This window comes from Xenopus tropicalis, chromosome 1 (assembly GCF_000004195.4).
Source record: "Xenopus tropicalis strain Nigerian chromosome 1, UCB_Xtro_10.0, whole genome shotgun sequence".
In the NCBI taxonomy this organism is placed as follows: domain Eukaryota; kingdom Metazoa; phylum Chordata; class Amphibia; order Anura; family Pipidae; genus Xenopus; species Xenopus tropicalis.
Genome location: NC_030677.2, coordinates 28,998,818 through 29,014,894, shown reverse-complemented (window position 1 = coordinate 29,014,894; position 16,077 = coordinate 28,998,818). Strand labels below are relative to the sequence as shown.

At 41.2% G+C, this 16,077-nt stretch overlaps 1 protein-coding gene across 2 annotated transcripts in view; it reads right to left on the bottom strand.

Annotated features, from left to right (window-relative positions):
- LOC100488482 overlaps positions 1–16,077 on the bottom strand; it is a 127,034-nt gene that overhangs the window by 99,230 nt on the left and 11,727 nt on the right. For both annotated transcript variants that reach the window (XM_031895348.1, XM_031895347.1), the window contains exon 2: positions 1,293–1,454. In XM_031895348.1, coding sequence (XP_031751208.1) covers positions 1,293–1,454 — 162 coding nt within the window. The remainder of the gene's footprint in view (positions 1–1,292; positions 1,455–16,077) is intronic.

The window sequence follows — 16,077 nt, the reverse complement described above, 5'->3', positions numbered from 1 at the left end:
TGATCGGTATTTTGCGACTTTTTCAAGCGCTCAATACGAAAGTTTAAAATTGCTTTCCTTTTACTCTGTAATAATAAAGCAGAGTACTCGGTCCTTGACCCTTATTGGGGCAAAATAATTCTATTGGATTTATTTAATGTTTAAATGATTTTTAGAAGCCTTAAGGTATAGGGATCAAATTACAGAAAAATGTTTTATCTGGAAAACCCCTGGTCCCAAGCATGCTGGATAACAGGTCCCATACCTGTATATAAAGTTGGCCATTTCTATAAAGACAAAACATGTCTCTCCTCTTATCTGAAAGAGGTCAAATATTGATACCCCCCCAGCTATAATGGCCCACCAACAGGCCCGGATTTGTGTAGAGGCCACAAAGGCCCGGGCCTAGGGCGGCAGAAACCTGGGGGCGGCATGCTGCCCCACCGCACCAAAATCTAAAAAGTTTTGTATCCATACGGAGCAATGGGGGGACTTCCCCCCACTGCTCCGTATCCAAGTTTGGCCCACTGCGCATGCGCGCGCAAGGCGCCCCCCCCCGTTCGCGCACGCGCATGCAAACCCCTCTCCCCCTGTATCGCGCATGCGCACTCGGGGGGGCGTGCGACCGGGGGCGGCCTCGGGGCGGCCAATTTGGAAATCCGGCCCTGCCCACCAATCTTTCTGACCAACGACCAATTGCAAAAAAATGTACGTTGGTGGTTTTCAGTCATTCCAGAGTATCTGGGAACTATTCAGCAGTGCATTGTAATAAAGGACGAAACAGTTACCTTTAGGTTTTCAAAGCTGCAATTTGTTAATCTTCTATACTTTTACCCCAATGTTACAAGCTTGTTTATATAACAAGTAATAGTTTTGTGCTATTCAATAGTATCAAACAGTACATTTAGATGACAGACAAAACATGTTTTTAAAGTTGCTGAACTTCAATTTTAGTAACAGAGAACTACTAACAGCACTTTGTTGCAAATGAGAAACCGTATACCTAAGAGTTTCCAAGAGAGCTTAGCTTGGTTATGCATTCTATTCGCCAGCAAATCTAATTGGTTTCCTGGGCAATGCTGGGTAAAGGCCTGTCTACCTGACCAATGAGATTGCTGGTTTTCAGTGCATTGTAACAAGAAAGAAAACATATATTTAAGTGTAATTTTGGGTGTTTTGATTAGTTATGTTTTTTCCCGTAGCTCTAATGAATAAACACATTTCAATACATTTTATCAAAAATTATTTTTACTCCTAAAAATTAAAGTACTAATTTATTTTAAAATATATTTATATAATTTTGTCAGACTTACCATTCTGTGAAAGCACTGCAAACTTGGTATATTGTCCTTTTAAATCATCTAAATGGGATTTGATGGTGTCATAAGCTACAGATCTAGTAGCTCCTGTGTCAAAATCATCTGGGTCCAGGCGTTCAGAGCACAATTTAAGCTTGTGGAGTTCAAAACAAGTTTCTATAAAGTAAAAAATATTTTTTTTCTTACAAAGCATGAAAAATAACGGAATTACAGAGATATCAACAGGTAAAGTGATTTTGCTGAAGTGTAGATTAAATACTGACAATGAAGGTTAGTGAAAAACCCAATGATTTATAATGTATTTCTTTATACTGCTAGTTTATTGTTCTATATTAACTTACCGTATATACTAGAGCAGTGCTGTCCAACTTCTGTGGTACCGAGGGCCAGAATTTTTCCGACCTACGTGGTGGAGGGCCGATAATGGAAGCCAGTTTTGACTACTCCCCTTTTTGAAACCGCACCCACTTGAAACCACACCCATGTTATCACATGACCATACCCATATTAATGGTTGTAGTACAGCAAAAACCTGCCATACTCTGCCTGCCCTACCCTGCCTGTGTGTGCCATACTCTGTCTGCCCTACCCTGCCTGTGTGTGCCATACTCTGCCTTCCCTACCCTGCCTGTGTGTGCCATACTCTGCCTTCCCTACCCTGCCTGCGTGTGCCATACTTTCACTGTGTTTGCCATTCTTGGCCTGTGTGTGCCATACTCTGCCTGTGTGTGCCATACTCTGCCTTCCCTACCCTGCCTGTGTGTGCCATATTCTGCTTGCCCTATGCTGCCTGTGTGTATGGCACACACATGCAGCATACAGTGACACAATGCTGGCACTGCTCCTACAGTCTGCACAATAACTATATATTAAAAAACTTTTTAATTGCAGTACCACCTCAGTATATGTTCTTTTTGTAGTGTGCAGGGATTATTTGTGGGTTTCTACTGCTCCTGAGGTGTGAACAGGGGAACAATATGGGTGATTACAGCCTGAGCCTGAGGTGTGAACACTGCAGGGGTAGAACAATGCAGAGAGTAAAAGGTGTGAACAACACAGGGGATTACATATTTAAACAATACAGCCTGATTACAGCCTGAATCTGAGGTGAGAACCATGCAGGGGGCCAGTTAATCACAGTACTGATAGCATTTAAAGCTTACACAAGAGTAAGCCATCAAAGTAGCCAGACAGGTGGGGGGCCACACAGAGGGGGGTCGCGGGCCGCATGCGGCCCGTGGGCCGCCAGTTGGACAGCACTGTACTAGAGTATAAGCCGATCCGAGTATAAGCCGAGGTACCTAATTTTACCTAAGAAAACTGGAAAAACTTATTGATTCAAGTATAAGCCTAGGGTGGGAAATGCAGCAGCTACTGCTAAGTTTCAATAATCAAATGATTTAATAAAAGGACACTCACAAGTGCTTACATGACTACCATATTAATAAACACAAGGTATGGGCTGGAAAATGACGTGCATCCAACATAAGATAACCATATGCAAGGTTGTACAGGTTAATATCTCATTTAATTTCACATACATATTGAAATTGTGATGTGTAAATTTGTTATTTAATTCTTATATAGTTCTGTATACTTTTTGGGGTGAGTGATGTAGAATCACAAGTTTAAGAAAGATATGATCATGTCTACTAGGAAACAGTAAATATTTCTGACTCTTATCTCATCCAGTCGGTAATACCTGCAGAGTTAGGCAATGCAACCTCTTATTGTGCCCCCTCCCCCCCACACACTGCACCCTAACCAGCTACATATTATTTATATAATGTGTTCTACCCAAGTTGTACAAATAGAAAACTACTTGCCAATAAGTGAGTCTCAGGAACAGCATAGGAAGAACCTCATAGGAAGCTGTGTAATTGCAAATGGGCATCTCCAGGAACCTATAGTCAAGACGAGCGCTCGGTCGCACCCCCCCATGGACAAGCATTTAACACTGAAGAGGACGCGGGCAACAAATAACCCCCCCCGTGCACCGCGTCAGCACACACAGACTTCGCGCCTTGAGCGTGCGCGCCGAGTATGACTATGTGTAGCGATGGTTCCTTGTCTGCTTATGGGCCCCAGAGACTGGTATGTGCAGCATTGGTTTTGGTTGTGGCGCGTCCTCCGCAGTATTAAACAAACTTCCGGGGGGGGTTTTGGGGTTGTGCTAGCCCACGCTCGCAAGCGCGAACATATATCCACGGGGGGGGGAGCCCACGCTCGCAAGCACAAACATAACGCCTGATCCTTCTGCCCCACATATGTAAGCCATTAGTGGTAGGAACCAGTACGAGCGCAGCCCAGAGCAAGTAAACAGAGACCCGAAGCACTTCACAAGAGCAGCGGTCCGGTGGTTCTCACCTCAGATTCAGGCTGTAATCCCTCTGTATTGTTTAAATATGTAATCCCCCGTGTTGTTCACACCTTTTAATCTCTGCATTGTTCCCCCCCTGCAGTGTTCACACCTCAGGCTCAGGCTGTAATCACCCCCATTGTTCCCCTGTTCACACCTCAGGAGCAGTAGAAACCCACAAATAATCTCTGCACACTACAAAAAGAACATATACTGAGGTGGTACTGCAATTAAAAAGTTTTTTAATATATACAGTAGTTATTGTGCAGACTGTAGGAGCAATGCCAGCATTGTGTCACTGTAGGCTGCATGTGTGTGCCATACACACAGGCATCATAGGGCAAGCAGAGTATGGCACACACAGGCCAAGTATGGCACAAACCAGCCAAGAATGGCAAACACAGTGAAAGTATGGCACATGCAGGCAGGGTAGGGAAGGCAGAGTATGGCACACACAGGCAGGGTAGGGCAGGCAGAGTATGGCACACACAGGCCAAGTATGGCACAAACCAGCCAAGTATGGCACACAGGCAGGGTAGGGAAGGCAGAGTATGGCACACACAGCCAGGGTAGGGAAGGCAGAGTATGGCACACACAGGCAGGGTAGGGCAGGCAGAGTATGGCAAGTTTTTGCTGTACTGCAACCATTAATATGGGTATGGTCATGTGATAACATGGGTGTGTTCAAGTGGTTGCGGTTTCAAAAAGGGGAGTAGTCAAAACTGGCTTCCATTATCGGCCCTCCACCACGTAGGTCGGAAAAATTCCGGCCCTCGGTACCACAGAAGTTGGACAGCACTGCTCTAGTATAAGCCGAGGGTGCCTTTTTGAGCACATTATTAGTGCTGAAAAACTGTATATACGGTATATTTACTTATGTGACATGCTGTCTGCATATACAGAGGGGGGAATCTAGAGCATAGAGACAGGGACATCTCGTCTTCTGGCAAAAACACAGGTTTATTTGGGCAAATGCTTCCCAACAGAAAGATCACAGGAACACAGTTCATTTGCAGTTTAAACTAACTCATACAAAACTTGTCCCCTCTCTGGGACTCTCACTATTCAGGGTTACTTCCACACTCTGGAACTATTCTGGCTTTTCTAATTTCGCAACCACTTGGTCAGTTGCTCCCTTTTCTCCTTGCAGTGGCAGGCAGCACCTCCAGCCCCTCTGGGAGTTCCAGATGGTTTGCCTTTCTGCTTTGTGCCCTGCTCTGAGATACTCTACCTACACCTCTGAGTGACCCCCAGGTGGGGGAGCACACCCCTTTTTACCTCTCCAGGCAGCTCCTCTCTCAGCTGCCTCTTAATTAGCTGACTGAGAGGGATTATTAACCCTATCTGCACAAGGAATTCCCCTGCAGTCCACATCACGCTCCTCAAATGCACTCTTTCCCTTACATTTTTAGGCAAGACAGCTGTGTTTCCTAAACACATTGTCACGCTAATAAGCATGCCATCATGTAATACATTCCTTTACTACAAATTGTTGTTAATTTTATTACTAGTCAGTATCATGTGTCAAACATAGAATCTATAATCGCATTCTATTGTCCTTCTTTGTTAAAGAGACACTGACACCAGAAATTAAACCTTCTATCAAAACATTGTCTTTGCATGAGCTTTATAATTTTGCCATAAAAGTATTTGCTGATGCTTTTCCATTCTTTATCTGATCCCCATGTGCCTCTATGAGGGGGTGGCCATATTTGTGCAGCAGTAATCTGATGCATTAGAAGCTGTAACTGACAGGCTGGGAAGGGACAGGCAGGTTGGCAAAACAGTGTCAGGTTTAGGAACTTTAAGTAACAATTTCATACAAAACCAGCCCTAACAGTGAAAAAAGATCAACATGACCTATAGGTAACTTTTTATGTAGATTCATAATTTGAAAAGTCGTTTTTTTGTGTCAGTATCACTTTAAGAACATTTTGAGCCAGATTTAAGCCTTTGGGGTTTGAGCAATCATAAAGGAAACCCTAAGTGATTTTGCTAACTCATGCTACGTTCTGAGTGGAAAAAGCTTGGCTATTTCTGTAAATTTTCCCAAATGAGCTTCTATAACAAAGTAAAAAGCTGCTGTAGTTTTCTTTATTACAAAAGCCTGTCTGTGGTACTTTCTTGTAATAGTTGAGTTTTTTTCCCTTGAAACCCAGCTTGAGCAATTCCTTTATGATTTATGAGCAATGATAAATCTGGCCCCTCAAGCCAGGGGTGAAAAGAAGAAATATATTTGGGAATACAGTTTTTTGGATCACTACTATTTCTGAGTAAAACTACTGCTGAAAAAGTTTATATAAGTTAATGCTATATATTTTTTATCTCTTTATTTATCAGTTTTACATTTACACATTACATAATAACAATATCGGTGACATGGGTTACAGTGTCTCTGATCCGGGTTGTTGGGTGATGTCAGTGGTTGTAGTTCGTATACTGTGTCCTGAAAAAAGGGGGGATGCCCTTGAAAAGAGTCATCTGTGCCGTTTGTAGGTTGACCTTGTAGCTTTTGGGCTCGAAAAGCAGTCCAGGGTTCCCAGATTTCCTGGTGATGTTCCAGTGTGTCTGATAGGGTAGCTGCAAGGTAATGCATAGTTTGTATGTATTCTATCTGGGATTTAAGTTGGGTGATGTATAGATGTGGGGCTAGCCAGTTCAGGGCAATAGCCCAGCGTGCTGCAGCTATAAATTGCAAAATCAGTTTGTTCTGGGCTTTTGTTAGATTTTTTATGGGTAGTGAAAATAGTGCTAGTTCTTGGTCTATAGTGATTTCTTTTTGTAGTATCTGAGAGATAAGTTGAAATGTTTGGGACCAAAATTTCTCTACTATTGGGCAAAGCCACCAAGAATGGAGGTAGTTTCCTTGTGTTTTACAGCCCCGAAAGCATAATGGGGAGAAAGTTGGGTTAAACTTATTTTTTAGGACTGGTGTAACATACCATCTAGAAAGAAGCTTATATGATGTTTCTTTGGAGCTTATATTTGGGGAGATTTTCTTTGTGGCTTGCCATATATTTACCCATTTTTGGTAGGGAAGTGGAGAATGTAGGTCCGTATCCCATTCTCTCATGTATTTGCATAGGTTTTCAGGGGCCTCTACCCTTAAGTGACAATACCATAGTATTATCGCATGCGCTATTTCTCGCGGACCGCATGCGCTAGTTTTAACGCATGCATTAATTTCCGCGCTGAAAAGAATACGATCGCATGATTCACAAACACTTAGGCGTGCTAAATATTGCATTCGGCTATGCGAAAATTAACTCCTACTACAGGCAGGCGAAAAATTATAGAAAAGTACAGTAAATGAGTTTTTGTCAATAAAATATGCACTTACAGTGTTATTTATTCAAGTATGTGTCTTTTTACTCAATTTACTAAATGTGGCAAAACGCATGGAAAAATTCGCCGCACGTCCAAAAATTCGCTGCAAATCCATGCCCGGCGAAACATTTCATCACCTAACGCCGCATATAAATAGTCGCGCAAATGAACGCACGCCATGTTAGCCATACACGCCAATATATATTTTTATTGGTTTTTGGGGTTTTTTTTTGCAAATAAACATTTATACAGCACCTCTCTAGCACTCTGTGCTCTCCCAGGGCAAAATGTCGCCAGTTTTATGCTGCCGATTGTCACGTGCGTAATGTCGCGACAATTAGCGCATGCGATAAATAGCGTGCATGCGGAAAATACCGCGCACGCTATTTATAGCGTCAAAACCGCGAAATACCGCGCGTAAAGTAGCGCGAGTATGCTTATAGTGAATCGTGCGAAAAGTCGCGAAAATTAAGACGCGGTAAAATTTACACTAAAAATAGCGCACGTTAAATCGCACTTTATTGAATCGGGCCCATTATATTTGGGTTATCGCTCTTGACAGACGCATGGGAGACTTGCATCGTAATTCGAAACCAGATATCTCTGAGGTTGGATGATATGGTTTTTGCGAGAGGTAGAAGTGTTGAATTTGTGTGTATCGATAAATCTCAGAAGGGGATTCAACATATTCCAGAGCTTAAGATGGTGTACAATAATGGGATTTGCTATGCGGTGTGACTGTATGTTTTGTGTAGTAACATGTGATGAATCATGATGTCGAATTACTTCACTACCCGAAGAGGGTAATGAAAAAAGGGGAAGTAAGTGTGCCTCCTAAGATAAAAACATATTAAAAAACAAATTCAAAATGAAGGTGTGTAAACTAAATCCTGATAAAACGAATATCGGCATTGTTGGTAGAGCAATGGTTATAGTCCACCGGAGTGGATAAACCTACAGTTGTAAGCTAAAATATATAAAGTTCTGTGCCAAGGGCTTGTCTGTGTGGCTGCCCCCAGTAATAAGGAATCCCCATTTCGTATTTGTTTTTTAATATGTTTTTATCTTAGGAGGCACACTTACTTCCCCTTTTTTCATTACCCTCTTCGGGTAGTGAAGTAATTCGACATCATGATTCATCACATGTCCCCTCTGTTCCCTCAAAATAGGGAATTGATAGTAGACCGCTTTACACGCGTTCGCCAGGACAACGCTCATTTCACTTCCCCATTTTATATACACACGTTGCCATAGCAACGCTTGTCTACTTCCCCCTACTTGGTCACATTTGTAATTTATAAGTAGATGTGAATGAGAGTTTCTCTTCACACACACTCTACACAATAGCGTCTCTCCATTCCCCTTCTTCATACCCGCTAGCTCGCGGATTTACTACATTTATGCACTGCTTTGCACTCACACATTTAGTCATCATTGATGTTGCCTCGGCAACGCGTGACCTATATATTGTATTTTCACTTATATCCGCACAGCAACATCAGTTTGTTGGCCCTTTTTTATTACATTTTTTTTTATTACATTCTTTTATTACATTTCACTTGTTTTGTGGTTTTAAAAAAAAAAAAAAACTCAATATGCTTCCATAGTCACATGTCTATGACGTCATCATTGGTGGACAAATGTTTTACATGGGGGAATAGCATTCACTCCCACATCACCACACTATTTAGTCACATGTTTATGACGTCATCATTGGTGGACAAATGTTTTACATGTGGGAATAGCATTTACTCCCACATCACCACACTATTTAAAAAGGTTTGAGAGGGGTGAGCCCCCCTTGTTTACTCCTGAGGAAGCGTACCGCAGTACGTGAAACGCGTTGAGTTACTCTTTGTACCTACTTATACTCTACAGTCTGTAAGTAGCTCATTTTTAGCAGTATTTTATTAATAAATGATGATACACTATTTGCCTTTTCTCTTCATTTATGCCTAAATTGAGGATTCTTCTGACATCCCACTCCTGAAGTTCTACGGTTGGGCTTATTTTCATCGCCATCTGGTGAGCCTTTTGTGGTATCATACACATTGGTGTAAAGTTAATTTTTATTCACACAAACTTTATGAGTTGATATTTTCGGTGATTGATACAGCTTGTTTAAACGTTATTACACTATTATTTGTTATTATTTTTTGCGCTCCCACCACACTTGTCTGAAAACGTCTTGGACCCGGTCAAAGGGGTAGTTCTCATAGAGGAGCTGCAGGATTACGGACACTACTATACGGACACATGTGGACATATTACTGAGCGCTGAGGATCAGGGTATTGTATATACCTTAGTGCGTGAAAAAATCGCCACGCAAAAATTCACCGCACGTCCAAAAATTGATACAGGCATCAAAAAATAATAGTCGTGGGCAACAATTTTTTTGCCCGCACAACATTTGCCGTTTCGGGGATCTTTCAAAAGATTTGCTAATTTTTCACTAAAGATAACCAGAACACATTTGCTCATCACTAGTGGCTACTATTTATAAGCATCTACCATTTATCTGCTACCATTTATATGCTACCATCTATATGTGGCTAATATTTATATACACTATTTATATGCTACCATTTATATGTGGCTAATATTTATATACACTATTTATATGCTACCATTTATATGCGGCGACAATTTATATACACTATATAAATCTACTATTTATATCCGGTGACTAAACGCGAGCGTTATTTAGCGAATGTACGGCAAATACCGCATTGAAATAGTTAAATAACGCGTGCAATATCGCGCGTAAAATAGCGCAAGTATGCTTATAGTGAATCATGCGAAAAGTTGTGAAAATTAAGACGCGATAAAATTTTTACCGCACGCTATAAATAGCGCACATTTTATCGCACTTTAGTGAATCGGCCCCATAGTGTCAGGACCTGCCTGTACCATAACTCTGGACTCTGTTAGGCAGGTTCTGCATTACCTCACTGAGCCACTGGAGACTTTGGGCATCCAGCTTGAACATTCTGTTAACCCCTCTTCTTTGCTTCTGTGTTTATGTTCTCCTTCTCCTCCTTTAATTAGCCCAGGTGGTTCCAATCGGTCAATTAATGGGCTTTATAAGCCTGTCACAAGCAGCCCCTGGTTGCTTGATCATTAAGCCCTTTACGTTCCAGTGACCTTACCTGCTTGTTCCAGTCCCTGTTCCTGCCTGACTCCTGCCCGCATACCTGCCTGATTCCGTTACCTTACCCTGTTCTACGACTCCTGTTCCTGACCTCTGTTTGATCTCCCGGTTTTGACCTCGGCCTGATTATTTGGACTCTCCCTGCCTTCAGCCTGCCTTTGACCGCTGCCTGTTATTCCGGACCCTCCTTGTTTGCTGCCAGTCCTGACCCTCTGCCTGTTTTACGGATTTGTTTTGTCTTCTGCCTGCCTCTGACCACTGGCCTGTTGTAAGGACTTCCATATTTCTTATTACTCCATTTTCTTTAATAAATCATGTTTCAGCAACATAACTCGTTTCCTGGCTATCCACAAGCGCAGTACCCCCTGTACCCATATTACACGGCATATAAGCTCCTACCTGCCAGCCACCCACCTGTGGCTGCACCTGACACATAGTGTCTCTTTGGAATGCTTGAATTTCTTTTGTGTAAATTGGGATGGGAAGGGCCCTAGATAAATACAAAAGCTTGGGTAAAACAATCATTCGGATTGTTGCTATCCGCCCAAACAGAGAGATCTGTAATCTAGTCCAGTCAGCAAGTCTCCCACGTAGTTGTTTATGGATAGGGGGGTAGTTAGCTGCATATAGCGACTCATATGTCTTAGTGATGTTGACTCCAAGGTATGTTACTGATTTTTGTTTCCACTGAAAAGGGAAGTTAAGTTCTAAAAGTTTCTTTTGTGGGGCGGGAATGTTAATTGGTAGCGCTTCAGTTTTAGAAATATTAACCTTTAAACCTGAAATGTGATGGAATCGGTCTAAAATTTGGAACAGATTGGGGAGACCCGTCAGGGGGTTAGATATCGTCATGCATATATCATCTGCGTATAAGCTAATTTTGTATTCTTTGGCACCTTTAGTGTATTCTAAGATATCTGCATTTGATCTAATCCAAAGGTTCCATTGCTAGAGCGAAAAGTAATGGTGATAGCGGGCACCCCTGACGGGTCCCCCTCTTGATCTGTATTGGGGAAGATGGCTTATGAAACAGTCTTATATTTGCAGTTGGATTGTTGTACAATACTCTAAGTCCTTCTAGGAAGGTCCCAGAAATATTGAAGCGAGGCAGGATATTAAATAGGTAAGGCCAAGTTACAGAATCAAAAGCTTTGTACACATCTAGCATCAGTATGAGAATGGGACACTTGGAGGCATTAGAGTCTGCTATTATATTAAGCAGTCGTCTCATTGCATCTGTTGTTTGACGGCCCAAGATGAAACCTGACTGATCTGGGTGTATCAGTTTAGGCATTAATTTGTTGAGTCTAGAGCCCAGTATTTTGGCAAAGAGTTTGAAATCCACATTTAGTACAGATATCGGACGATAATTTTGTATATTTGTGGTATCTTTGTTTGGTTTCGGGAGGAGGGATAGGTTCGCTTGAAGCATGTCGGTAGGGAGAGAGTGGCCCTGCATCATATCATTGAAAAGGGTAGTCAGATGTGGGATTAAAAATTCCTTTAACTTTTTATAATAGCTTGCTGGGAGGCCATCAGGCCCAGGGCTGGAATTAGATCTTAGAGTTTTAATAGCTAAAGTGACCTCTTCTGTGATCTGAGTGTTGAGAGATTTTTTTTTCCTTTTGGGTCAATTTGGGGAGGGGTATGGCTTCTAAAAAGGCGTCTCTTGCGTCTCGGGTCATTAGGGATGGGGGAGAGTAAAGTGTGGAATAAAAATTATGAAATTCTTGCATTATGCTCTCCGGGTTGACTAATTTTGCTCCCTTGGAGCTGTGTATGTAAGAAATTTGTTTAAAGCCTGATCTTTCCTAAGTTTTTGGGACAATAGCTGGTTGGGTTTGTCCTTAAGTTGAAATAACTTATGTTTAGACCATCTTATTGATTTTTCTGCGCTATTAAAAAAAAGTTTATGTAATTCCGACCTTATTTCAGTCAGTTTTTGGGGAAAAGTGGGTTCAGTTGATGTTTTTTGCATCCAAGTCTCTCAGTTCTCCTTCAAGTTTAACAATATTTTCAATTCTTTTTTCCTTTTTGTAGGACGCCAATCTGATAAATGACCCTCTTATGACTGCTTTATGTGCTGCCCAAATTGTGCCCATCGAGAGTTCCTCATCTAAATTTGTGAGCCAGTATTCTTGCAGGTCATCAGTAATGGACGTAGTTATAGTGGGATCTGATAGTAGTGATTCATTTAGGTGCCAAGAATGCATGGACTGTGGTGTATGAGATAGTTGTATCGTTAGGGTGGTCGGTGCGTGATCGGACCAAGTAATGTTAAGCATAGAGGCATCTTTAACCTTTGGGAGCTGTAGTTGTGGGAGTAAAATTAAATCTATTCTTGAGTAAGAATTATGTACTGGGGAATAAAAGGTGTAGTCCATGTCAAGAGGGTGTAAGGCTCTCCAGATGTCTACTAAGGATATTCCTTGCATAAGTTGTTTTAATTTTGGGGGGTTCAATATCGGGTTAGTTTTATGTTGTGAGCGGTCAAGGCGTGGGTCAAGTACCAGATTGAAGTCCTCCATAGTCCCCCAACAATAGTACCTTGAGAGTGCAATGATAACAAGTCAAACACTTTAGTAAAGAACTGTTTGGCCCCTGTGGGTGGTGCATATAGATTAAGAAATGTTACCGGGTTGCCCATTATTGTACCGTTTAACAGTATATATCGGCTTTCGGTATCTAAGACAGAGTGGGTCAATATAAATTGGACATGTGGGCGGAATGCTATGGCCACCCCTCTAGCTTTAGTATGATAGGTCGTGGCATATATTTGTTGATAGTATCTATGGATATAACGTGCAGGCCCTTTATCGGACCAATGCGTTTCTTGCAATGCCACTATGTCTGCTTGTAATTTGTGAAAATATTGACCTGCCGTTCTTCGCTTAACCGGGGAGTTCAGCCCTTAACATTATGGGATATAAACTTTAGCTCCATGGTTTTGGTCTAATAGTATTTGCACCATAAAGAAATAACCTGGATACATTTGCCTAATGTGAATTAAGGCCGGGTTAACCGGCTTAGTATTACCCATGTCTACCAGTAACAAAGTTTCAAAGTATCAAATAAAAATAGCATCGCCATGCAACGCCATGCTTAATCCGAGTGCAGAGAATGAGCGCAAGGTAAAGAACCCCCTAGAGAATGAGCAGAGGGGGGTTGCTATTGGCCCATGGGGCGCGATCACCCAGGGGCCCCATAGAAAAAGTCAGGCATGTAGATTCTACATGCCAGACTTGTTCTGCTCTCTCCCTCACTTCCTGCGCTCCCCCCTCCACCCCCCCGCTTCCTGTGCCACCTACTCAGCACTGCAGCTGCTGTCCCTGCGTCTCCTGTCTCCCTCCTGTGATCTCCAGTGATCTTCAGCTCCTTTGACCCCAGGTAAGTGCCACACACAAACACACATATTACACTAATACACACATACTCACACTTACACACACATACATTTTGGGGGGTTTCACACATTCACAGCACTCACACTTACTTGCACACTGACACACAAAACACATTTTGCCTAGTTTACACACACACACTAATGTAATTTTGTAAATTTTTTTATCGCATCGTTTTTATTCTTGCATTAAAAAAAGGTTTTATTGCCATTGCAGATAGCATATTCGCTAACCGCACTGCGCAATACTTTTTGTGTATTATTTTGGTATTGTTATTACATTTTCTGTGATTTTATTGCATTTTTTAGCCATTTTATTGCATTTTCAGTTATGCATAGTTGTTGTTTGCTTGACTTTGTCTGTAAAACTAATTTGCCCAAGCCAGAATGCTTAAACTTTGATTCTGGCTGCAGATATTACTAGGGGAAAAAAAAACATTTATTTTATTTTTTGGGGGGGGATTTTAGCAATTTAATTGCATTTCATATTGTTCTTTGTTACTTGTCTTGCACATGGACATTTTGTCTGCTGTATTTCAATTTGGCTTCCTCTGTACCCCACATAGTTTGGTAAATCTATGCATTTTGGGCATCAAACTGTTCAGCAGACCCCTGACGTTCATATTTAGAGTATTTTATGTTGGTATGTTACAAATTGTGGGGGTACATAATGAGGTAAAATGCAAGCTTTGTGACAATTTTCAGAAATGTCATAAAAACCGTTCTGTTTAACATAGCTTTGTAGTTTGGTAGTTTGCAGTAGAAAGATGTATTTACCCATTTTTGTTTTGTCAGAATTTGTACTTTCGGAAAATGCATGGTTTTCTAGGGTCTCCATACTGTTAGGGGTTCTTATGGCACATATTTCACATACTGGGTGCAAAAACTGCACAAGCCGGAGTGTCTTTCGTGAAAATTCATATGCACTTTTTTCATTTGGGTGCCCTTGTACTCCGTATAGTTTGGTAAATCTATGCATATAGGGCATCAAACTGTTCAGCAGACCCCTAGCATTCATATTTAGAGTGTTTTATGTTGATACATTACTAATTGTGGGTGTACATAATGAGGCAAAATGCATTTCAGAAATGTCATAAAAACCATTCTGTTTAGCATAGCTTTGTAGTTTGCAGTAGAAAGATGTATTTACCCATTTTTGTTTTGACAGAATGTGTACTTTTGGAAAATGTATGGTTTTCTAGGGTCTCCATACTGTTAGGGGGTCTTATGGCACATAATAGACATACCGGGTGCAAAAACTGCACGAACCGGAGCGTCATTCGTGAAAATTCATTTGCACTATTTTTATTTGGGTGCCCCTGTACGCACATAGTTTGTTAAATTTATGCATATAGGGCATAAAATTGTTCAGTAGACCTCTGGTGTTCCCATTTGGGGTGATTTTCCTTTGTATGCAAGAAATTGTGTGAGATAAATGCGGCAAATTGCAACATTTTTAGGTGATTTTCTGAAATGTCATAGAAACCACTAGCTTTAGGAAAGATTTGCAGATTGGTACTTTGGTGTACAAAGAACTCTTTACCCATGTTGGATTTGTCTGAACGTGTACTTTCCAAACATATATGGTTTTCAGGGGTCACCCTACATTTCTGCAGTTTCTATCCCACATAAAACTGCCATGTGTTTATGAATTAGGTATAGGTAAGCCATGAAATTAGTGTACAAGGTATATTTGGTGGTCTCTAAGTCCCATGTGCTTTGATAAACCTATGTACAGTGGGCATCATACTGTTCAGTAGACCTCTGGGGTTCATATTTAGGGTGTTTTATCTTGATACCTAATGACCTATAGAAAATAAGATGCTGCATATTGGAAGTTTTGAGGTGATTTTTGGAAATGTTATAAAATCGGCAAACTTAGGAAACCTTTGCGGTTTGGTACTTTGGAGTAGAAAGACATGGTTACCCATTTTAGATTTAGGGGAATGTGTACTTTCCAAAAATATATGGATTTCTGAGGTGAGTGTACTTTTTACTAACTTTATCCCACATAAACTGATGTAAATGTGTTGATTTTGCAGAAGCTGAAATGACCGAAATGATGGATCATATGGGATATGTTAACATTGGGGCCCCTACATGCCACATTCTTAGGTAAACCTAAACATATTGGGCATCATACTGTTCAGTGGACCCCTGGCGTTCATATTTAGGGTGTTTTATCTTGGTACCTAATGATACATGGGAGATAAGATGCTGCAAATTGGAAGCTTTGAGAAGATTTTTAGAAATACAGGTATCGGACCCCTTATCCGGAAACCCGTTATCCAGAAAGCTCCGAATTACAGAATGCCCATCTCCCATAGACTCCATTTTAATCAAATAATTCAGAATTTTAAAACTGATTTCCTTTTTCTATGTAGAAATAAAACAAAACCTTGTAATTGATTCCAACTAAGATATAAATAATCCTTATTGGGGGCAGAACAGTCCTATTGGGTTTAATTAATGTTTTATTGATTTTTTAGTAGACTTAAGGTATTGAGATCCAAATTACGGAAAGACCCCTTATCCGGAATA